General features: G+C 37.6%; 2 protein-coding genes across 20 annotated transcripts in view; one reads left to right on the top strand and one right to left on the bottom strand.

The window, feature by feature from the left end:
- Positions 1-10,860, top strand: part of IRAG2 (inositol 1,4,5-triphosphate receptor associated 2) — a 105,226-nt gene extending 94,366 nt beyond the window's left edge. For all 9 annotated transcript variants that reach the window (XM_050746684.1, XM_050746676.1, XM_050746677.1 and 6 more), the window contains 7 exons: positions 3,686-3,833; positions 4,709-4,752; positions 6,329-6,391; positions 6,498-6,547; positions 6,849-6,950; positions 9,481-9,588; positions 10,354-10,860. In XM_050746684.1, coding sequence (XP_050602641.1) covers positions 3,686-3,833; positions 4,709-4,752; positions 6,329-6,391; positions 6,498-6,547; positions 6,849-6,950; positions 9,481-9,588; positions 10,354-10,597 — 759 coding nt within the window. In that variant the 3' untranslated portion in view covers positions 10,598-10,860. The remainder of the gene's footprint in view (positions 1-3,685; positions 3,834-4,708; positions 4,753-6,328; positions 6,392-6,497; positions 6,548-6,848; positions 6,951-9,480; positions 9,589-10,353) is intronic.
- Positions 10,861-10,946: 86 nt separating this feature from the next.
- Positions 10,947-25,786, bottom strand: part of DNAI7 (dynein axonemal intermediate chain 7) — an 81,297-nt gene continuing 66,457 nt past the window's right edge. For 5 of the 11 annotated variants that reach the window (XM_050746670.1, XM_050746665.1, XM_050746668.1 and 2 more), the window contains 6 exons: positions 24,695-24,855; positions 22,423-22,579; positions 17,958-18,172; positions 14,625-14,822; positions 12,672-12,785; positions 10,947-11,346 (listed from right to left, as the gene is read on the bottom strand). In XM_050746670.1, coding sequence (XP_050602627.1) covers positions 11,071-11,346; positions 12,672-12,785; positions 14,625-14,822; positions 17,958-18,172; positions 22,423-22,579; positions 24,695-24,855 — 1,121 coding nt within the window. In that variant the 3' untranslated portion in view covers positions 10,947-11,070. The remainder of the gene's footprint in view (positions 11,347-12,671; positions 12,786-14,624; positions 14,823-17,957; positions 18,173-22,422; positions 22,580-24,694; positions 24,856-25,786) is intronic. The other 6 variants (XM_050746672.1, XM_050746669.1, XM_050746666.1 and 3 more) reach the window with 3 other exon arrangements.

Here is a 25,786-nt window from a genome sequence, read left to right on the forward strand (position 1 = left end):
CCTTAGAGAAGTAGAATTCCAAAATTCCTTTGTCGGCAAACCTGGGGAGGTATGAATTTTTAAAATCTATACCTAAGCAGACTTGTTAAAATATATTTTCTTAAGGAGAAATTTAATTGTGGTGGTAATTTTAGTTTGATCATTTGTTATACATTTTTACAACTTAGCTCCTTTTTAACCCCTCACTAGAGAATACTGTTATTCTTTGTTTCATTTTTACTAAAGTTATATATGCACATAGTTTTTTAAAAGGTCAGTCAGCTCTATAAGCCTTACTAATTTTGTATGATCCAGAGAAACAACTTTCAACTCTTTTGTCTTATTTGTTTTGTATTTGCATTCACATTTTTAAATAACATGCTCATGCAGTCATTTAGTGATTTATTTTCAGTTTTAGGTATTATCTGTTGCTCTTCTACTATGAAGATATTTAGTTCTTGTATCAATCTCTGGCCCCTCACACCTTTTCACTGTCCCTCACGCTACTGTTGGCCACCCTGCTTTCCTGGCCAAGCTTATACTCCACAGTTAAACATAGTTTTCACTACCTTGCACGACCCCTCAACACTTTTCCCTTTCTTGCTTTGTCTTACTCATTTGGTGAATCTACAAGTAAATCTGCTTCTCCCTCTCATGCCTGCAGAGCTGGAAAATGTCACATTCCCATGCTGACCTGTTTCTCTTTGAATTCATTATCACCAGCCTCAAGTGGGTCCGTGGGGCTTCCCCTCAATCACCCTCCTTCTCTCTTAAACATCAGTTTCCCAGCCTTTCCTTTCTCCTCAAACCACTCTCATGTCTTTCCCCATATTCTCTCTCAAACACAGGTAATGGCTTTGCTTCCAACCTCACTGAGGAAACTGGGACAATCAAAGGAAACTGCCGCAAAGCCTCCCGGCATGTGAACCCTTACACACTCCCTTGCTCTTGTTCCTGAAGATGCATTGTCTCTAACCCTATCCCCTCTGTAGATGAGAGCCTTCCCCAGTAATTTACTCAGAGTCATGGGACCAAATTCTCCTGACTTTTCTTCTTTTACATTTTCTCCACTCTACTGAACCATTTCTATTAGCACACAAATAATATGTTGTTTTCTAGATGGGAATAATAACACAAAACAAACACAAACAAAATAACCTTTCATCCTTTCTTTTCTGGCCACCACCCTGTTTCTCTGCTCCCATTTACAGCAAACCTCGACAGAATGGTACTCACTGTGTTCAGTCTTCCTCCTCCCATATTCTCTCAAACCCAATCTAAATCAGCCTTTTGCTTCCACAAAGCAGATTTTTCCAAGGTCACTAGTGACCTCTGCATTATGAAATTCAGTTTCTCAGTCCTCATCTGGCATGGCTGATGTCTTCCTCTTCCTGGAAACGCTTTCCTCACTTAACTTCCAGACATCACGCCCCCTGGCTTTTCTGTACATCATGCACTGCTCCTTCTGGGCTTCCTGCAGTCCTACCCCTTCTCCCGGACCTCTGAATATTGAAGACCGGCGGGACTCCACTCGTGCGCATCTGATCTCCATGTGCACGCCATCCCCCTGTGATCCCGTGCAGTCACCTGAGGACTCTCAAATTCTTATGTTTAGCCTAATCCACTCCCCTGAGCTCCAGACCAGGGTATGCTACTGCTGACTCAACAATCCCACTTGGATGTTTTATCACCTCAAACCTAACATTCAAAACTGAAGTGTTCATGGTCCCCCCGCCAAATCTTACCCCATGCATAAGTTCCTTACTTCACTCAAGGGCAGCTCTGTCCTTTTAGTTGCTCAGGCCAAAATAGGGGCAGAGGGAGTTGGAGTAATTCTCAACACCTTTCTCTCTCACTTCACATTAAATCCTACAGAAACCCTATTGGCTGAATTGTCAGAATATATTCAGAATTCAACCACTTATTTCCCTTTCGACTGTTACCATCTTGATCTAAGCCTTCATTCTATTTTGTCCAGATTAATGCAATGGGTTCCTCTATGGTCTCCCTGCTTCCATCCAATTCCAATCCCTCCTCCCAACATAGTCTGTTCTTAATAAAGGAGCCACAGTAATCCTTTTAAAACTTAGATTGTATTACTTTTTGGTTCAGTGTCCTAAAGGTCCTCACTTTACTTGGAGTAAAACCCAATGTCTTACTGTGGTTTGAAAGGATGTGTGGCCAGGTGCAATGGCTCATGCCTGTAATCCCAGCACTTTGGGAGGCTAAGGCAGGCGGATCACGAGGTCAGGAGTTTGAGACCAGCCTGGCCAACATGGCAAAACCTTGTCTATTAAAAATACAAAAATTAGCCAGGCGTGGTGGCACACGCCTGTAATCTCAGCTACTCGGGAGACTGAGGCAGGAGAATCGCTGGAACTTGGGAGGCAGAGGTTGCAGTGAGCCAAGATCGTGCCATTGCATGCCAGCCTGGGCAACAAAAGCAAAACTGTCTGGAAAAAAAAAAAAAGGGCAAAAGACTTCAGTAGACATTTCTTCAAAGAAGATATACAAATGGTCAATAAGCAGGTAAAAAGATGCTTATATGTATTAGGAAAATGCAAATCAAAACCACAATGAGATACCACTTCACACCCACTAGGATGTCTATTGTGAAAGAAGAAAGGAAGGAAGGAAGGTGGGAAGGAAGGAAGTAAGGAGGGAGGGAGGAAGCAAAGAAGGAATAGCGTTGGTGAGGATATGGGGAGACTGCAAACACTGTACGTTGCTGGGAGATGTGAAATGGTTCAGCCACTGTGGAAAACAGTTTGGTGGATCCTTAAAAGTTAAACATAGAATATGTTTACTAATAATATGTTTAAAAGTTTAAGAATATAGTTAAAAGTTAAACATATTAGTTTTGTTTAACTTTTAACTAGAAAGTTTACCTTTTAATATGACTCAGCAATTCCATTCCTAGATGTGTACCCAAAAGAATTAAAAACAGACACTCAGATACTTGTACACAAATATTCACAGGACTATGAACATTCAAATGTTTCACTGGGGGGTACTCCTAATGTCATTAGTTATAGGACTTTTATCTTAGAATATTAGAATCCCCAGAGAAAAACCTTCCAACTGCCTGCCTTGAGGGTGTAACTCTGGCTGCCAGTGTTTGGAAGCTGGAAGGAGGAATAAGGCTGGATCTCAATATTCAATATGAATATAGATTTTTGCTTAAATCTGTTGTTTTCAGCATGATTGATCCATCATCAGCTATCTGTTCTTTCCCAGTCCACGAACCTCAAGTCAACTCTCTCTAGATATCCACCTATATACAGTCTTTCACCAAAATAGTGGGGAAAATTGCTCTGCTGGCCAGAGCAAGGAAGGGGATCTCTGGACCTAATTTTTTTTTTTTTTTAAACACAGACTTTCAACTATTTCTTCTGTTCACACACCCACCTTCAACCTTACTGAGGTGCAATGTAGATTGCTTCTAGGCTTTTCTTATTGCCTTTTTTAGGGTTCAGCTTTTCCAGATCTTAGTCATTTGCCACTAGTCCTTCTATCCAGCTTTCAAAGTCTTGTTGTCATATTCTGTTCTGTTTGCCCCTGTATATGCATGTCTTTTTTTTAAAAAAACCATTTATTGCCATTTTAATGGGATTTAGGAATGGAGTGAAGGTAAATGTGTTTAATTGCCATCTTTTAATTCAGAGTAGTATTTTCAATGTAAATGTGCTTGTTTTTCTCCTGCTAGGAAAGCCGGGTCAGTAAAGCAGTTGAAGTGATGATTCAACATGTAGAAAACTTGAAGAGGATGTATGCCAAAGAGCATGCTGAATTAGAAGAACTGAAACAGGTTCTTCTGCAGAATGAAAGGTCTTTCAATCCTCTTGAAGATGATGGTAATAAAAGTTTATGAAAATAGTATGAGTTGTGTTTTTCTACGTTCTCCTCTTTTTTGCTAAGTCTTATTATGACTTTAGTATAGTAAAACTCTTAGGCTAAGTTTATATTAGAAAAATCACTCATTCTTGTTATTTATATAGCTAAAAGTAAGGTGTCAGAAAACAGGTTGGGGCACATGAAGGATTCTTTGGTAACGACACCAAAAATTTATTAACTCAATTTAGATTACTGAGATGACAGAATATATTTAATCCAACTCATGAAGTTGACCTTAGTGTTCCCCTATTTAGAATACATTCAAATTTTTCCACATGTAAAAAGTAAGGAGAAATAACTGAAATGGGTGCTCCCATTAGCAATGGTTTTGATTCCTCACGGAAGGAATGACCCTGGCACAGTAAGCTGATTGATGAACTGGAAAAGAGAGAAACATATGAGGCCATGGGGAATAACATATGGTTTCTATAAATCTTACAATAGTTTTATTTAACATAAGCAATATGAACTTTTCTGAGCAGAATTCTTATTTCGAGAATCTGTTCCCTGTTCTAGAACAGTAACCTTATTTGATACTCTTCTGAACTGTACTTTTGGATTCCTTTCTCCAGCAGACGCACATGTAGTGCCTACCCTGTGCTAGCTAGGCATTGTGGACATCACAGTGACACAGAGGACTGTATTACATTGGTTAAGATTGTAATTGTTATGAAGCATTAAATGAATGATAAACAGATATTTATATTGCTCGGTAGTCTCTAAAGTCTTAATAAATATTTTCTGAATTTTCCTTTACCTTTAAAGAATTAAAACATTGCTTTAACATAAATGGCATGTGTAATAGCTAAAACGTGTCCATTGTTTTTCCTTTCAGATGACTGCCAAATTAAAAAACGTTCAGCTTCTCTAAACTCCAAGGTAATTAGCAATTCACTTAACAAATGTCTAGCAAACACTTGTAAGATGGTTTTAAAATGTTATTCGAAGCTTCAGGCCTTTATATGTAAATAACCAAATAGTGATTTTAATTCATATAGATGTATTTGTTTATCTAAGTATGCTTTTATACTCTCTGCTATATTTCTGTATCAATTAAGTGTGCCTGGCAGCATGAAGAAAGTCAGTATAACAATGGTTTCTCTCTGTTTTGCAAAACTGAAATTGGAAGTGGGTAACCCAACAATGGCACAGCAGCTTCACAAGATCCTGAGGGACCAGCCTCCTTCTTTCTTGCTGCCTCACTACCCTCAACCCTTGGCTTCTGCCTCAGGGTCTGAAATGGCTACTTCAGATCCAGGCACCAAGCCCCCATCATTACATCATCTCATTCCAAGAAAAAAAAAAGAAGCAATGACAAGTGTTCCCTCTCCCTGTAAAGACACTCCCTAGAAGTCCAAAATAACATTTCTCCTTCCATTCTTTGTTGCGAATGAGACTGGAAAATACAGTTTGTATTTGGGAGGCTTATTACTAAGAAGGAAGAATGTGATACTAAAGGTCACCAGCAGGTTTTACCACAGTGTAAAAATGAGGGTTTCATAGATATACAGAATTTTTCAATAAGTGATTTTAAAATCATTCCATACAAATCCCTCTTTTTCAGACGAGGGAAGAGAAACATAGAAGTGATCAGTTATGATCATGTATTGGTAGGAGCATGATTAGAAACCAAGTTTCCTGGGCCACGATTTCATATTCTTGATGCTCAACTAACCTATGAAATTAAATTAGGGATGATGGTTTAAGAAAATGATTCACATGGAACCCCTTTAGTTTATTTATTACATTTTTAAAAATTTTGTATCCTGATGTACTTATTTAAACCTTAAGAACCACATAATACTTTTCTGTACATAATGCTTTTCTGTACAAATCTCAAGAAACACATTCATTCATTAAAACATCATGACAATCCTTAAATGTGTTAAATGGAAAAAATGAAACTATGAACAAAAAAGCTATACATGTAGGTGCATATTTATCTCCTCTTGAGTTGGGAGAAATCTTTCTAAGCATAGAAGCAATGGTGGCAAAAGAGAAGAACAGATTTGGCTGGATTAACAATAAAACATTTCTGCCAGAAATATGAAAATTCAATTTAGACAAAATTCAATATAAACAAAATTAATATAGACAAAGGTGGTAAACATAAACAGGTGGTTCTCAGAGAAGATAAACACATGATTATTTAACGTAAAAAAGCAACGTTCAATGTTACTAGAAGTCAAATAATTGCAAACCCAAACAAGAAATCTTATATTTGTTTGATTGGCATAAATTATAATAATCCAACATTGAGTTAGGTGGAATATAAACTGGTAAAATAGTTCTGGAAGACAATTTGGCCACAAGAGGATCCTATAAGATATGTCTACTGTTTAACTCAGCAGTGGTCAAGTGCATGGATGTGCATGTGCAAGGATATTCATTGGTGCTGCATACAATGATAAATTATTGAGAGTTTTCTAAATGTACACTTTCCTCCTTCTGGTAGCCACCTTCTCTTCGAAGAGTGACTATTGCCTCTTTACCCAGAAATATTGGAAACGCAGGAATGGTAAGACAATTCCTAAGTGTTCTTAGTCAAAGGTAAATTCATTTTCATATGACAGAAAATATAAATGTATATTTTATCATTTCTTTTAACATTTGAACTTCTAAAGGTGGCTGGGATGGAAAATAATGATCGATTCAGTAGGAGGTCAAGCAGTTGGTAAGTGTAATTTTATGGTTCCTCTTTGGGAATCTTACTATTTTATACTTCCGCTAAACTAAATGAGTGCTTCAATTAAGTGATATAGTAATATTTGATTTGTACAAAGTATAAACAGAATAATTATGTAAATTGGTATATAATTATGAAGTTTTTTATCATGAAATAGGAAATCTGTGAATGTGCCAAGAAAAAAAAATTAGGACATATAATTTTGTATTTATTTAAGCAGTAGGAAATAAATTGATAATGGTGACAGATGTATTTGATTTGACAAGTGGCTATAATCATCTTTATTTAGGCGTATTTTGGGGTCAAAGCAGAGTGAACACCGTCCCTCATTACCTCGATTTATTAGCACCTATTCCTGGGCAGATGCTGAAGAAGAAAAATGTGAACTAAAGTAGGTGAAGCTCAGTGTGTTTATTAATCTGACATGAACTGGGACATAAACAGTGGGAATCACTTTTATTCCACAGAGATGCAATAATGCTGTATCATTAAAAAGATAATTCATTGTAAAATGCTTTTATAAACTAAAGCACAATAGAAATGTGATGTCTGAATAGTAATATATTCACTCTCATAGCTCTCAGAATGGCAAAGTTTGAGGTCTTAAGTTAGAAAAGACCCTGGAATTTGCCATATTTGTGAAGATAATTTTTTTCCTGTCCAGGTGTCTGTCCATAATGGGGAAAGGTCAATAAAGAGCCACAGAAGTAAAATGTCCATCTATTTATATATATATATTTAAAACATGAGATATATAACATATGTATTATATAACATATAGGCACATATATAACATGTATGTACATCTACCATTTATGTAAATGAAGAGTAGAGGAATGCTGAATTGCTGTCTCTGTATCTAGCAAACTAAACAAATATACTCCTATAGTGAAAGGTAGAGGGCAAGAAGGAGGGATATGCAGAAATGCTACCTCTAAGTCCTTGGGTGACATTAGAAAAAGTGCCTAACCTTAGTTGGTCTCAGTTTTCATATCTGTTAAAGTGAGGGATCTTAAGGAGATGATTTTATGCTTATTTTATACATTTTCATGAGTGCCTACCATGTGATGAATACTCTGCCTAATTCTAAGGAATACAAAGATGAGCATGACATGGTGCAAACTTCAGATAATCTGTTTTGGTTTCTTTTCCTTTTTTTTTTTCCTTAAAGTCCTGGTTGCCTACTGCATGTGTTACAACTCTTTTCAGATTTAGAGTTAACATAATGAATCTTTTTTGAGCTGGTTGGGAAAAAAAAAAATCAGTTCAAGAGTCTCCTTCAAAAGATTATCTAGTTTTTGCTTTTTGTTAGTATGGTATGATTTCCACTGAGAAGTCTTTGTAAACAAAAGACTGAAACCTTGAGAATCTTATAGAAATGCAATTTATCCTGGCTTTTGGGTCTTGTTTTCTTTAAAAACTAAAGTCTATCATATTTATTTCCTATAGATGTTTGAATGAAAAAAAAAAGATCTTTGAGACACATTTCCCTTTGGCAATTCTCAGGGTATTATGAGCTTGAGATTTCAAAATTCAAATCCAACTCGGAACTCATCAGCAAATATAGTGGAACAATTACGTTTTGCTTAGGTGGAGGCACACCTCTTAATATGATTTGATTTAAAATGCAGTCAATCAATTGCTATTTCCCAGTTCACTGAATACTAATTTATTTTAACCTTTTATTTTGACTCGTTTTACATTGAGAATATTTTCAAAAACACTTTTTAAATTATTAAGATTTTCAGAGAAAAAAATAAACTCTGATGTTACTCCAAGTTAGCACTGACTGGAAATCATACAGAGAAAGGAATACATTCAATAATAATGAGAAAAGGTTTTTACTAATGTTAAATACAATCAAATTTAAAAGGAAGAAATATGGTGTCCACATTTGTTTTATATATACACATACACACACGCACACACACACAGGTGTATGTACATACCCATATATAAAATATATATACCTATGAATATTATACATATATAATATATACATATTTTTATACATAATATATACTACATATACACATATAATACATATTCTATATTATAAGCTTTGAATAGTATATATTAATATGTGTACATATTATATATGTAAATGTGTATATATTATATATAAATATGTCTATATATAGTATATATTTATATATACTGTACTCCAGTATAGCAACAGTCACTCTCTCTTAAAAAAATATATATTATACATAGATTTATATATAATATATGCACACATATAAAAAATATAAATGTGTTATGTAGTATATAAAAATGAGTATAAATATGTATTATATAAATACATATATGCATAATGTACAATATAAATGTGTATATAATCTATAAATGTGTATATAGAATATATATATATATTTTTTAAGAGACAAGAGTCTGACTCTGTTGCCTAGGCTGGGGTGCAGTGGTGCAACCATAGCTCACTACAGCCTCCAACTCCAGGGCTCAAGCAATCCCTGGAATCCTGAGATCCTTGGGAGGAGTCCCCTTCCTTGGCCTCCCAAAGTGCTGAGATTAAAGTGTTTAATAAAGTATGGTTAAACATGCGCATATATATATGCATGCAGACAAATCATAGTAATAACATTGGTTAATGATGAGTGGTGAGACTAACTTCAGAATGTTCTTTTTAAATTTCCCCTTTTTGTATATACTTGGCTAATATTCTAACTTTCTACACATTTATTATTTTTCTAAATAGAGGAACTTATTTTTAATTAAATTTCTATAAAAGGTTTACGTTATAAATCTGGTGATTTGATTTTTAGAGTTAGATATTTATCAAGTTTCCCTAAAACAGAACATTTGTTTGTCTCTTGAGTTACAGTAAGATTTACCAATATTTTATGAATAATTATAGCATATTATCCTTAGTTTCAAAGATTAAAAACAATATTTATTTACAGAACTAAAGATGACTCAGAGCCACCTGGAGAAGAAATAGTAGAAAGGACAAGGAAGCCAAGTCTTTCTGAAAAGAAAACTAATCCATCCAAGTGGGATATCTCTTCAGTGTAAGCTATCTACTTGATAAATTCTACCATTTCAGTGGAATGGGAAAGGGTGAGGCAGGGCTGACAGTATTCATCTTAACCAAATTACTAAGAGACTTACCAAATTGTTATATTTCAGACGAACAACAAACTTTGTATGTCTAGTTATCCTTGAACCTATGTTACCTATTTTGAGAGAGAGACTACATTCACATAACTTCTACTGTAATATATTGTTATAAATTATTCTATTTTATGTTATTGTTCATCTTTTACTGTGCTTAATTTATAAATTCAATTTTATGATAGGCATGTATCCATAGGAAAAAACAGTATATGCTGGGTTTAGTACTATTTTCGGCTTCAGGCATCCATTGGCAGTCTTGGAGCCTATCCCACAAGAACAAAGGGGGACTACTGTACACACACATAAGTACATACACAGACATCCACTCTACCCAGCAAAGAACATTTTGTTTCCACTGTAGGAGTATGTTGCCTTACCTTACTGAAAGAATGAGATACTTGTATGTACTTGTTAGAAGATATGCCCACATCACGTAATTTTCAGATTCTCATCATAGCACATCATTTCTTTAATCCTAATAGTTACAAAGGGTGGGAGGCAAATTGTTTCCAAAACTAAAATGATAAATCATAATATGCAGATTAAAAGGCAGTTCTGTGGGTATGGAGGACAGATCACCTGATTGGTGGTGTTAGCAAAAGGAATGTTTCTAATGACAAATTACCAATTATCAAATTCTGTTTGTGTTTTCCTTATAGTTATGACACAATAGCTTCCTGGGCAACAAATCTCAAGTCCTCCATCAGAAAGGCTAATAAGGCCCTCTGGCTTTCTATTGCATTCATTGTACTGTTTGCAGCTTTGATGAGCTTCCTCACAGGCCGATTTTTCCAGAAGTCTGTGGATGCTGCTCCCACACAGCAAGAGGACTCATGGACGTCTCTAGAACATATCTTGTGGCCATTTACCAGACTCCGACACAATGGGCCACCACCAGTGTGACAGCAGGACATCCTAATATATGGATCTTGATTTTTAAGTTTCAGTATCTGAACTTCGTAAATTAGTAACTTTTAGCTGGGAAAGTATAGCATGAAACCAGAGGTTCTCAGAATGACTGTAAGATAGCTTACATTTCCTCTTTTTGCCTTTATCTCCCCAACTAAAATACAACAGGGAAGAAGTCTGCCTATGATCTTTGAATGAGCTTTTATTATATATTGTTTGTTAAAGTTTATTGAAATAAAGAATCATTTAAATCTTCATAGAGTGAAAGTTGAAATTCTTAACAGGCCAAGTATTCAAAGGAAAAAAAGCCATACTGTGTTTAAAATAAAACTTGAGTAGAAAATGCTGATTACAAAATTTTAATAGTTGATGTGAAATGTATTCATTCACTCATTACATTCTGTTGCAGAAACACCTGTCTTCACCATGCTTGGTTCTTCATACTGAATACAGTTTGTAAGTGGAGGTTAGGAGTAGCTGAGCAATCTGGTAGAGAGCAGCATGTGGCACACAGAGTTGACAAACTGACAGTTGGAACTCCTGACTTTCTCCATTGCTTCTTTAGAAGCAAAATCCCTCACCATGTGATATAAAGTAGAATGAAACTCAGTTTCTTCTTTAAGTGCTTCAGAAAATGCCTCACTCTCTTCCTTGATCTTGAGTCTTTGTGCTCTGTCACCACTAAACATTAAAAGGGCCCAATTAGGATTCTCAGTACATTCTTCAGGAAGGTGTTCCCTCACCTAAAAATAAAAAAAAAATAAAAAAATAAAGGAAATTCAAGCAACTTGTTAATAATTTCTCTTCTATTCAGTATTTTGATAGCAGATTATTATTTGAAGGGCTCAATTTATCCCCTAAAATTGCAAAGGTTAAAAGAAACAGTCTATATGTTCCATTACTGGGTTTTGAAAAACCATGACACTGTTTATATTTTGGTGATTATGGAGCCTATCCACATGTATTAATTCATGCAACAAATATTTATTGAGTGCCTATCATGTGTGAGGTACTGTTCTAAGTGCTGGGGATATAACAGGGAAAGAAAACACAGAAAACATATAGACATACAACATATATAAATAACAACTGCAACAACAAAGCCCTGCCCTCAAGGAGCTTATATTTGGGTCAGGGGGAAACACACAATAAAAAACAGAAATAAATATGGTGGCCTGTTTAGGCCAAAACATTCATCAGTCAGCTTTTAGAATTTGATATAGTTACTGCTACCTGATAACAAGGCATCAGGAAGTTAAGTTGGAGGACTAACCCTCTCAGAGGAGAGGGCCTGTAAGTCACAGATATATTCATGTTAAAAGCTTCCATTTGTTCTTTTTTTAAAGAGATGGGGGTCTCACTCTGTTGTTCAGGCTGGGGTGCAGTGGTGTGATCATAGCTCACTTCAGCCTCAAATTCCTGGGCTCAAGCGATCCTTCTACCTCAGCCTCCCAAGTGGCTGGGATTACAGGTGTGAGCCACTGCACCCGGCAAGGCTTCCATTTGTTCTTGAGTCAATTTGTAAAGAGATACAAGGACTCTGGCCTGGCTTGAAGTCAAGAGCTTGGACAACAAAGGCATAAATTTTATATAATTTGGATTTATATTTTTGATGAAATTTTTTTTTTTTTTTTTTTTTGAGATGGAGTTTTGCTCTTGTTGCCCAGGCTGGAGTGCAATGGCACAATCTCGGTTCACCACAACCTCCACCTCTCAGGTTCAAGTGATTCTCCTGCCTCAGCCTCCTGAGTAGCTGGGATTACAGGCATGTGCCACCACATCTGGCTAATTTTGTATTTTTGGTAGAAATGGGGTTTCACCATGTTGGTCAGGCTGGTCTTGAACTCCTGACCTCAGATGATCCGCCCGCCTCAGCCTCCCATAGTGCTGGGATTACAGGTGTGAGCCACCGCACTTGGCCAAAAATTTGAAATTTTAAAACTTCATATTGAATAATTTTTTTTTACTTTTCTAAGAGGGGAAGCCATGGTCTACATTCATTTAGTCTTAGAGTACTTTATCTTCTTTTGGAGGACAAAGTAGTTTTATGGGTTTCTACATATTATACCTTAAATACAACTTTCGTAGAATTACATAGTAGGTTCCACTTGCTCCAACCAAACGCAAAAGTGGAACTTAGTAGGGCCATCTGTCGATAAGCTTTCACTTCTACCAGAGGAACCTGTCAATGTAAAAACAAATAGAATTGATCTTTGAGCCTCCCTACAAGTCTTCCTCCATCTTTGGCCTCCTTCAGTCTATTCTCAACACAGAAGGATCCACTTGAAATTGTAAATCAGAGTACATGACTCCTCTCTCAACACTGGGCAACGGCTTTCCTTTCTCTGAGAATAGAGTCCAAAGTTAACAATGACTTGCACGGCCCTCTGACATCCCTACTCCCGACTCCATGTATATCCCATTACCTGCTGACCTCTTTTTCTTCTCCCTTTGCTCTCTCAGTTCCAGACTCCATGGTTTCCCTGGTGTTCCTCCAATCCTCCAGCACCCCAGGCCACTCCCTCAGGGATCTTGCTCCAGTTGTTTACCAGGAAGCTGCTTCCCCAGATGAGGCACGTGGCTAAAGTCCCCACCTTTGAGTTTCGCTCAAGTGTTATCTCTCATTGAGCTGCCCTCCCTGACACCCTATTTAATATGGGTGTCATACGGCCTCAGCCTCACTATTCCTGATCTATCTTTTCTTTTTCCCATAGCACTTTTCACCTTTTTAACATACTAATCATTTATTTAAAAATTTTTTCCTTTGACTGGGAAGGAAAACAAAGGTAAGGACCTTTGTTTCATTCATTGATGTATCCTAATCATCTAAAATAGTGCCTAGCACATAGTGTTCAGAAAATAGTATTTCCTTGAGTAGAATATTCTGAAAGCATGAACAGAACACTACATTCAACATTACAGGGTAACAGGCAATTTGAGTTACTAAAACCAAGGGTTTTTTTCCTATGCATATATGTACATACACTTATTATTTCTAAATGTTATATGAATATCTACTTATATTGTCATTTTCTGATACATTCATAAATGTTCTTGAGTATAGAACTCTTCTGCCTACAAATTCACTTTTCATGATTAGAAGTTACTTTGTGTCTTCATATATCATAAATGTTTACTAAGTATCTACTATACTCTAGGACTATGCTAGATGCTAGAAGAATCAACGTTGATTAAGAAATGACCCCCATCCTAAAGAAGCTCACAGTTTAACCTGGAAGGATCTTACTGAACTAAAGCCTTATGAGGAACATGAAACAGTACATAGACAAGGAGGCTCTGCCAAGAAACCAAAGGAAGTGGGTTTTATACATTAGTGGTCCTTGTATTCTTAATTCTGCCTAACTTACCATGTTTGGGAAAGTGCAGAGTTATTTACTATTTTAAGAAATCTTTTTTTTTTTTTTTTTTTTTTTTTTTTTTTGAGACGGAGTCTGGCTCTGTCACCCAGGCTGGAGTGCAGTGGTGCGATCTCGGCTCACTGCAAGCTCCGCCTCCCGGGTTTACGCCATTCTCCTGCCTCAGCCTCCCGAGTAGCTGGGACTACAGGCGCCCGCCACCTCGCCCGGCTAGTTTTTTGTATTTTTTAGTAGAGACGGGGTTTCACCGTGTTAGCCAGGATGGTCTCAATCTCCTGACCTCGTGATCCGCCCGTCTCGGCCTCCCAAAGTGCTGGGATTACAGGCTTGAGCCACCACGCCCGGCCACTATTTTAAGAAATCTTATATAATATCCAGTAATGCAAAAACAAAGTATACAAAATGAGAATTGCTTAAACTACCTTTTCATTAAACTGACCATCTGTGGATATGCTCCATTTGTCAATATGAAGATCGTACTACAGGCTTACTTAGGGAAAATTATTAAACTTGAGAGAACCCTGGATTTCTGGTCTTTTCACTTATTTCTAACTATAATACTGTATAAATGAACATATAAAACACAGTGTATATAAAATTAAATTATATAACATTTAGTAATTGCTAACATTTTAAATGCCTACCACATTAAATTTGGAAAGATTCATTCTTGCCTTATTGTTTATAACAACATAAAAATGAGAGTATCTAGTAGGAAAAATATTCAGTCCAGCTTCTTTCAAAGCAATAATGAAAGGAATAGGAGTCATCCATGTTCCTTCCAAAATAGAGATGTGTTTCTTGTCTTTCAGTTTGACTGAAGATAACATGCAGAGGTTTTCCTAGTTTAAGAAAAAAGAAGGTTTTATGTAGGTTAAAGAAACCATTACTTCAGTATCACTCCAAGTGCAGCCTTTAGATGCTTTATACATTTTTAAAAATCATCTATCCCTCTATACTAGAAAGAATGCAGGGCAAGTATATCTTAGGCCTCATCTGAATGCTCTGACACAAAGTCCCCATGTTACCTTAAGCAGTTGACCAACTCTTTGGGCTTCATCAGAACAATCAAAGGAGTGGGCTACAGCATCTCTCAAGCCTCCTATTTTATAAGTTATAAGAATATGCACATGTTCACATTGAATTAAAACAGTTATTAGGTAACAATTATGATTCTACTTTTAGGGATCATTCTTTTTTTTTTTTTTTTTTTGAGACGGAGTCTGGCTCTGTCACCCAGGCTGGAGTGCAGTGGCCGGATCTCACCTCACTGCAAGCTCCGCCTCCCGGGTTCACGCCATTCTCCTGCCTCAGCCTCCGGAGTAGCTGGGACTACAGGCGCCCGCCACCGCGCCCGGCTAGTTTTTTAGTAGAGACGGGGTTTCACCGTGTTAGCCAGGATGGTCTCGATCTCCTGACCTCGTGATCCGCCCGTCTCGGCCTCCCAAAGTGCTGGGATTACAGGCTTGAGCCACCGCGCCCGGTCTGGGATCATTCTTTTCACACTCATAAAAGTTAACATAATCAGGCAATATTATCCAGTTTTAAAGTCTCGCAAAGTGACAGTTTGAAGGTGTGTAGAATTCACATCTCATTTTTTTAATGTTAATAATATATTTCATTTAACTCACTATATCTAAAATATTTCAAAATGTAATCAGTATAGAAGTTATTAATGAGAGTTTGCATTCTTTTCTTCATACCAAGTGTGCAAAATTTGTGTTTATTTTACAGTTAGAGCATGTGCTAACTTGGACTAGTCACATGCAGTAGCTACATATGGCTGGTTGCTACCGCATTAGACAGCACAGATCTACTAACCTGAAAACGCACACTGAGCAGTCTGGGTGTTTCGATCATCATATTAATAAGTGAACTTTGTGAAGATGCTTGTTATTTTTCCATGAGTCTAGAGGAAGAACCTTTGCACAAGTGTCGTCAGGGCTGCTGGAATGGTGCAGGGAAGCCTGAAAGGAGGCTCCAGCAATACAATCCCCTTACACAATCTCAGAAAGGTCATATAACCCCTAATCTCTATGAACTTTGTGAAGATGCTTGTTATTTTTCCATGAGTCTAGAGGAAGAACCTTTGCACAAGTGTCGTCAGGGCTGCTGGAATGGTGCAGGGAAGCCTGAAAGGAGGCTCCAGCAATACAATCCCCTTACACAATCTCAGAAAGGTCATGTAACCCCTAAGTTTCTCTATATATACAACAGGAGGGTAGACCAGAAGCATTTTAAGGGCACTTGCACACTAATGATTCTAAGGCATTCCATCTCCCATCTCATCTAGTTTTTTGTTGTTGCTGTTGTTGTTGTTGTTTCTGAGACGGAGTCTTGCTTTGTCACCCAGGCTGGAGTGCAGTGGCACAATCTTGGCTCACTGCAACCTCCGCCTCCCGGGTTCAAGTGATTCTTCTGCCTCAGCCTCCCGAGTAGCTGGGACTACAGGCGCGTGCCAACATGCCAAGCTAATTTTTGTATTATTAGTAGAGATGGGGTTTCACCATATTGGCCAGGCTGGTCTCGAACTCCTGACCTCATGATCCACCCACTTCAGCCTCCCAAAGTGCTGGGATTACAGGCATGAGCCACCGCACCCAGCCCTCATCTAGTTTTAAAAGCAAAGTTTAATAATATTCTAGGCTTTCTGTATTCATAATGAATTCTAGGTTATCTCTGTTTTTAAAAACAACTTATTAAGATATATTTTACATATCATAAAATTCACCTATTTCAAGTTATAATTCAATGATTTTTAGTAACTTTACAGAGTGGTACAACTATCACCATAAATCCATTTTAGATCATTTTCATCCCTCCCAATAAGATCCCTCATGCTCATTTACAGTTAATCCCCACCCACCCCCAGCCCCAGGCAATGGCTAATCTACTTTTGTCTCCATACATTTCAGGCTATGTAATTTCTTTTCTTTTTCTTTTCTTTTTTCTTTTCTTTCTTTTTTCTTTCTTTCTTTTTCTTTCTCTCTCTTCTTTTCTTCCTTCCTTCCTTGTCCTTCCTTCCTACCTTCCTTCCTTTTCTCTTTTCTTTCTTTCTCTTTCCTTTTTTTTTTTTTCTCTCTCTCTCTCTCTTTCTTTTTTTTTGAGACAGTTTCACTCTGTTGCCCAGGCTGGAGTGCAGCGGTGCGATCTCAGCTCACAGCAACCTCCGCCTCCCAGGTTCAAGCAATTCTCCTGCCTGAGCCTCCCGAGTAGATGGCATCACAGGTGCATGCCACCATGCCTGGATAATTTTTGTATTTTTAGTACAGACAGGGCTTCACCATGTTGGCCAGGCTGGTCTCGAACTGCTGACCTCAGGTGATCACCTACCTTGGCCTCCCAAAGTGTGGGGATTCCAGGTGTGAGCCACCGCCCCCAGCTCAGGCTACATAATTTCTGACCGATGAGCAATAGGGGATCATTGAGAGAGAAACCAATCTCAAAAAGGATTTCAAATGGCTGGATGATAAAGATCAGGTAGCCCCTTTAGGGTGGATCAAAAAACTCTGAAATTCATACTGCAACCAGGGTTGTTGGTTCATCAGTTGATCTATCCCTAGTAACTTTAAGGTACAAATTTAAGTTTGAGCCTTGCTATTTACATGTTTATTGCCTATTTAATTATTCTACTAATATTTCATTTAGAAATATAGCTCAAGGTACATTTTTTCATGATTAGAAGTTACTTTGTGTCTTCATATATCATAAATGTTTACTAAGTATCTACTATATTCTAGGACTACGCTAGATGCTAGAAGACACATATTTCAATATATAAATTGAAGATACATTTCAATGTATAAATTATAAGACACATATTTCAATAAGTCACATATTTCATTATATAAATGATTATAAGACACATATTTCAATATATAAATCAGCAGCCATTGATTGCTTTTGACAAACTAGTATTCCATTAAAATGGTTTACCTTTGATATGACAGTATATAACAACTATAATAGTAACTCACCTTAATTTGTATCTGAATCTCAGTAAATACTGTAGTCACAGTTAAAAGTACTTTATTTACATCAAGTGGTCTTAGTTCCCATGACTGGTACGGCATGTTAATATGAGCATCTTGAATCAAGGTAACAGGGCCAAAGGTGTCCAGGCTGAATGTTATAAGTCTTTCGTTTGGTTTGTAGGATACATTGCTGATGCCATCAGTTCTCCAATGTTTACCTTTATAATTAATGAAGAAAGTGACACTAGTTTCAATTTTTCCCTATTTAAAAAAAGAAGATAAATGAAACCACCAAAAAAAATACTTTGTGTATAAATTGATTGTTCATATTTAGAACAGACACTCAAAAGAAGGCCAGCTTTGCTGAGACATTCCCCTGCCTACAGGATCAAGTCCCACCTCCTCAGCATGGTAAGACCTTCAGAATGACGCCTTGACTCACTTTATTGGCTCCATCCCTTGCCACTCCTCAAGGGAAAAAGTTTTTCTCTGTTCAGCCCCACTTTTTTTTATTTCCTTAACAACACTGTATGTATACCTCTGGGCCTCTGCACATATAGTTCTTTCCTCCTACAATACTCTTCCCTAATCTTTCAGGAAATTCTCATCATCTTTGCTTTAAAATGACTTCAAAATTCATGTGTTTTATGTATACACTTCAATTATCTTTAGTAAATTTACCCAGTTGTGCAATCATCACCACAATCCAGTTTTAGAACATTTTTATCCCCTCAGTAAGATCCTTATGTCCATTTACAGTTAATTCCCATTCCCACCTCCAGCCCCAGGCAACGATTAACGTACTTCCTGTAGGTGGTCTTTTGTATCTCTTACAACTCAATAAAAAAACACAACCTAATTTAAAGGTGGGTAAATGATCTGCATAAACATTTCACCAAAGAAGAGATATGAAAGGCTAATAAGTACTTAAAAAGATGATCAACATTATTAGTAATTAGGGAAATAAAACCACAGTGGGATACTACTTCACACCCACTAGAATGGCTATAATCAAAAAGATAACAAATGTTGTGAACAAACAGAAAACCTCATATACTGCTGGCAGACATGTAAAATGGTACAGCTACTTGGAAAAACAATTTGGCAGTTTCTTTGAAAGTTAAATATAAACTCAGTACTCAATCCAGCAATTCCACTCTTAGGTACATACTGAACTGAAAACATGCCCACACAGAGACTTGCATGCGAACATTCTCTTCATCTTTGAGGGCCCTGTTCAACATTCCATCCTGTGAGAAGCCTTCCAATACTCTAAAGATTGAGCCATCTCTGTCGTGCTCTACAGCGCTTTACATCTATGCTAGCACCCTACTACGTTGTATTACAATATGGTGTTTTCCCGTCTGCCTCTCCTACAACTTTGAAACTCCAAGAGGAAGAAACTATGCCTCATTTATCTCTGTATTTCTTTCTTTCTTTTTTTTTGGGTGGGAGAGGGGTCATCTTTATAGGACAAATAAATGAACTATTTTCTTCCTGTATGTGCTCTCCATTTCTACTTAGCTCTCTTTCCTGTTCTCAATTGGAGGGTTCTGTTGACTAGTTTTTACTCTTAGATTTCATATAATAAATACAATTACATTCACAGAATTATTTTGAATTCCTCTGTCTCTACATTACCAAATAATTTTAATTTATAAGGTAAAAAGTTATTACCTATAAATAAATTCTCCAAATTTCTAGTATTTCCGGGCAAAATGTTTCCCCATGGTTTAAAAATTACTAGAGTTGTAAATTACCGCCGTCTAATTGCTGAAGTTGTAGAGTGAAATTCTGCACAAGTTTATTTCCCTGAATTGTGTGGAATAATTTGCCTTGTCTAATTCTAATTTCATGTGAATAATGTTTTTTCAGACGGAGTTTCACTCTTGTCACCCAGGCTTGAGTGCGATGGTGCGATCTTAGCTCACTACAACCTCCGCCTCCCAGGTTCAAGCAATTCTCCTGCCTCAGCTTCCTGAATAGCTAGGATTACAGGCACGTGACACCACGCCTGGTTTTTTTTTTTAGTAGAGACAGGCTTTCGTCATGTTGGCCAGGTTGCTCTCGAACTCCTGACCTCAGGTGATCTGCCCGCATCGGCCTCCGAAAGTGCTGGGATTACTTTGGGTGTGAGCTACCACACCCAGCCATGTTAATAATTTTTAATGTGATAAATACTTAGGAATATTATCATTAAAGTGACATCTGTGAAACAATATCAAAAGAGATAAAGTTGTTCATGTTGATGTATTTTATAGTTTAATATGTAAGAATTTACTAGGTTTTTTAACTTATTTTTTGTTTTTTGAGACAGGGTCTCACTCTGTCACCCGCGGAGTGCCGGGGCACGATCACAGCTCACTGCAGCCTCAACCTCCTGGGCTCAAACAATGCTCCCATCTCAGCCTCTGGGATAGCTGGGACTACAGGCACATGCCCCCATGCCTAGCTAATATTTGTACTTTTGGTGGAGATGGGGTTTCTCCATGTTGCCCAGGCTGGTCTTGAACTCCTGAGCTCAAGTAATCCACGCACCTCAGCCTCCCAAAGTGCTGGGATTACAGGTGTGAGCCACTGCGACTGGCCTACTGTTTTTAATACATAGACTACTTCTAGAATATAAATAATACATCTTGTATGTCTGTCTATATAGACAAAAATGTAGAGTACCAGGGCATTCATTAAAAAATTTTAAAAACAAAATATTTAAACTTCCTGGTATAAATTCCTAAATTCTCTGTTCCTAAATTTTCCATAACTAAATAAGTAGATTATATAAAAGCTCTATGCCTTAGTGATATTTGTTCCCAGCCTATCACCAAGTATATAAATCCCTTCACCAACAGATGAATATAGAAAAACCTTAAAAACAAAGGTGCACTCTCATCCAGGATCCTTAAAATGGCATATATTAACTCACCAGACCAAGATCTCTCAAAATTCAGCAAGCCTACTCCAAAGGAGGTATTTGTTAAAGATTAACAAATCATTAGCTTACATCACTGTAGATACTTACAATTTTATTAATATTTAAGTTTTGAATAAGCAATAATGTCCCACGGCTCAAAAATAAAAGGTATACAAAAGTGGCTAGTTTTCCTTTTCTCAAGTTTCCCATTTGCCCATTCCTCATCCCCAATACTTGTGTACAATTTATAAATAACATTAATCAAATATTAATTATCAAAATCTGAACTATTTGGTTATTCCAGAAGAGTAGACTTTTTATCTGTTTTTGATTTGCTAAACTACTTTTTTTCTTTTTTATTTTCTCTTTTTTTTTTTGAGATGGAGGGAGTCTCGCTCTGTCGCTGGAGTGCAATGGTGCAATCTTGGCTCAATGCAACCTCCACCTCCCAGGCTCAAGCAATTCTCCTGCCTCAGCCTCCCAAGTAGCTGGGACTACAGGCATGCGCCACCATGCCCCATTAATTTTTGTATTTTTAGTAGAGATGGGGTTTCACTATGTTGGCCAGGCTGGTCTCGAACTCTTGACCTCAGGTGATACGCCTGCCTCGGCACCCCCAAAGTGCTGAGATTACAGGCGTGAGCAACAGTGCCTGGCCTGATTTTAATATTTTCACTCATTTTTGCCTGTTTGTTTTGTTTTGAGACAAGTCTTGCTCTGTGGCCCAGACTGGTGTGCAGTGGCGTCATCTTGGCTCACTGCAACCTCCGCCTCCCGAGATCAAGCTATTGTCCGCCTCAGCCTGCGGAGTAGCTGGGATTACAGGTGTGTGCCACCATGCCCTGCTTATTTTCTATTTTTAGTAGAGACGAGATTTCACCATGTTGGCCAGGCTAATGTCAAACTCCTGACCTCAGATGATCCACCCACCTCGGCCTCCCAAAGTGCTGAGATTGCAGGCATGAACCACCACGCCTGGCCTGTTTGTTTTTTTGAGACAGACAGTCTCACTCTGTCGCCCAGGATGGAGTGCGGTGGCACCATGGCAGTTCATGGCAACCTCCACCTCCCAGGTTCAGGCGATTCTCATGCCTCAGACTCGCAAGTAGCTGGGATTACAGGTGCACACCACCATGCCCAGTTAATTTTTGTAATGTTTTAGTAGAGAGGCGGGGTTTCACCATGTTGCCCAGACTGGTCTTGAATTCCTGAGCTCAGGTGATCTGCCTGCCTCGACCTCCCAAAGTCCTGGGATTTACAGGCGTGAGCCACCTTGGCCAGCCTTTAACTCTTTTTTTTAGAAACATAACGGTATAACCATAAAGTAATTGTTCATAGACAATGGCAGATATAGATACTTTAGGAGTTAATATTTACAACACTCAGCAAATTCTAAGCTCCAACCCCTATTCATTTCCATTAAGAACAAAACGAGACCCTAGAATTGGCAAAAAAATATGTAAAATAATAAGCTCAGTTAATACACTACACTTCCTGTTTCAATTTAAGGTTTTTATTATTATCCCTCTTTTTATTACATAATTATAAAAGCTGTACCTTCAGCATCCCACCTTACAACCATAGGATTCTCAAAAAAGATGACATTCTCATGAACCTCAAGAGTGACCTCTATAGGTGGGAAAGCATTTTCTGTCTCAAAGTCTTCTGTAGTTTCTGGAGGATATGTGTATTTCTGTAATCCTTCTTTGAGTATCTTTTAAAAATGACCAAAACAACATCAAGTTAGTTGATTGGTAACAGTGAAAAATGTAAATAGTACTGAATAAGCTATATAGTTATTTTTAATAAGCACTGCAGTTTGATCCCATTTATACATAGATTAACAAAATGTCACAACAAAATTTAAAAGATAAATGATTGAGAAAAAAAGTTACTAAAGATGAATGTACAGAACTTCCTATGGGCCAGATTGTGTGGTGGGGCTTCCTCATCATTATATTCCTCTAAGCAATCCTAAAGGCCTATATTTAACAGAGATGATAACCAAGACTTGGAAAAATCAAGTAATTTGACAAAGATTACAAAATGACTTCAAAGGGGCACCAGAACTCAAAACCAGGTGCATGGGACCCTAAATCACATGCTCTAATACCATGCTAAGGGTGTGCAGGTAAAGAGACAGAAACATAGACGACCTTTTGAGAAGAATGGAAATGAATGAATGCAAGTGAATTAACCAGACAGCAGATGTTTCTGGGATAAGGAAGATTTGTGCATTATCTGAATGCAGCAGACAAGGATCTAGGGAAGGAAGAAAGATTTAAAAATATTAGAAAATAGAAGAAAAATTAGGGCAAGATTCTAGAAGAGGAGGAAAGTTATTGAAAAAGCCTTGAAAATGAGGAAAGCCTCTTTGTTGCAGGAGAGAAAAACAGCTATGAAGGAGGATTCCTTGGGTTCAAGGGGAGAGCATGAAGTGGTCTCAGGACACTGTGACAAAAGTCAACAACAAGAGATCTTTAGATGGATTCTTGAAGACCCCAGCTCAGTCTGGGACCTTATGGATAAAGAGAATATTAAAGTTTTGTTGGAGTGGGAGGTGATTAGGGCAATAACAGGGGGGAAAAAAGGTTGGGAAATACTTCTCAAATACAAGAATGCACCAAGGTCCTTAATGGATAGGATTGTGGGTGAGAAGTACCCAGCAATCTGTGTACAGGTTGTGTTAGGGGAGAGACGGTGAGAGGAAAAGAGAGAGAGAGACAGGAAGAGGGGGAGAAAGAGAGAGAGGAAGGAAGGGGCAGCCTATGACAACATAACTGGGTATATATGGTAGCATTCTATGGGAAGCAAGCCACCATGAGGTTAAGTTAAAAATAAACCAAGTCAATAATAGCACAAGTGTTACTACTTATAAAACAGGGGCGAGAAACTCCTTGAAAGATGATCTAACAACCGTTATCACCAAAGTGTGGTCAGTGCATCAGCAGCATTGGCATCACGTGGACTGATTTTCAAATTTCAATGTGCATAGGAATTACCTGGGGATCTTGTTCAACTGCAGATTCAGTAGCTCTGAGGTGCAGCCCAACATTACGCATTTCTTGCATGTTCCCAGCTGACACTAATGCTGCTGGGTTCAATGCTGTTGATTTAGGACCATATTTTGTATATCAAGGATTCAGACTGGTGATTTTCAAACTTCAGGGTGTGTTTTTCCAAAACAGATTGTTGAGCCTTACCTCCAGGGTTTCTGATTTAGTAAGTTTGTGGTGGGGCTCATTAATTTGCATTTCTAGCAAATTCCCAGATGATGCCAGAGGATGCTGATGCCTCTGCTCGAGGGAACACATATTGACAACCACTGATTTAGACTAGAGTCCGCAAACTACCGTCCCTGGGAAATCCCACCCACCACCGATTTTTGTAAATAAAGTTTTATTGGAACATAGCTGTGCCCATTGGTTTATACACAGCAGTTTTAGTGCTGCAATGGCTGAGTTGCGTAGTTGCATCAGAGCTGGTAGGGACCGCAAAGGTGAAAATATTTACCAGCTGGCCTGTTAAAGTTTGCCAACCTCTGATCTAGAATATTAAGACAAAATTGGCACTAACAAAACATGATGATGTAAATTTACAATGAGGTTAGCATATATGAATTCTAGTATAAACTTCATATTATTTTACATTCTTTTAGTATCTGATTCTAATTTTCAATACCAATACATTTAAGACAGTTTAAAATTACATTTTTTCATTTGTGTTTGTTTAATAGGGTTAAAACTTATTAGATGTTAGATAATATGAAATAAAGTAAAAGCATGAGCAATTATTTTACTTATAAGTTTTGATTCAAGCATCAACCTACTTCCACAATCATCCATCCCTTCACTGGTTTACACTGTGGAGGAAGCTCCAAAATATCCAAGTGGTATACTCCACCCAGAGTGGTGAACTGGAATAAATCCACCATATCGTTTTCAAAGAAATCTGGCTTTTCAGAAGAATTCTCTACCAGCAACAACTGTGCTAAAATTAATCAGATTAACAGGTTTCAAATAGATGACAGTTTAGTATGCTCTTAGGAAAGAAATTTTAAAATTCTAATACTGGTAAAGGATGTTTCTATTCAACTAGCTACTAAGACTTTTCAAAAAGTGGTTAACTCAAAATGATTCATAGAGCTGACCTTGGAAGTGGAAATAGGCATGGGTAATGGTGGGGCATAGGAGAGGACACAGTTTTTATTTCATCTACAAAACCATACAATAAGCATGTGTTGTTATTAAAACGAAAACAGGCTGGGGCAGTGGTTCATGCCCAGTACTTTGAGAGGCTGAGGTGGGAGAATCACTTGAGACTAGGAGTTTAAGATGAGCCTGGGCAACAAAGCAAGACCCCATCTCAACAAATAATTTAAAAATTAGCTAGCCTGGTGGTGCGTGCCTGTGTGTCCCAGCTACTCAGCAGGCTGAGGTGGGAGAATTACTGGAGCCTGGGCAGTTGAGGCTGCAGTGAGCCATAATCCGCACCACTACTGGGCAACAGAGCAAGTTCTCATCTCAAAAAAAAAAAAAAAAAAAAAGAAGTAGAAGAAAGAAAAAGTGAAGGAGAAAAGGCCTGTTATGAAAAAATATGCTAAGAAATATATAGAAAATAGATTCCTAGAAGTTATTGGGAAAGAAACATAAAGTTAACAGAAAAGATGTATATAAATCTCAAACTAAAAGACTGACAAATTAGACATCACATTTCTAAATCACGTTTCCTTGACATTTCTAAACTATATCCAACTGCTATTTGCCAGGACTAGACTGAATGCAAACACTTGTGAATACCCAGAAGTGTTGAGAGACTTTCAGTTGTGTATGTGCACTTGAGAAAGTTCATTACAACATTGTAATAATACAAAATTAGAAACAACCTATCAATAGGGATTTAAATAGTGTTCCATTATTGG

Source organism: Macaca thibetana, chromosome 11 (genome assembly GCF_024542745.1).
Source record: "Macaca thibetana thibetana isolate TM-01 chromosome 11, ASM2454274v1, whole genome shotgun sequence".
NCBI classification, from domain to species: domain Eukaryota; kingdom Metazoa; phylum Chordata; class Mammalia; order Primates; family Cercopithecidae; genus Macaca; species Macaca thibetana.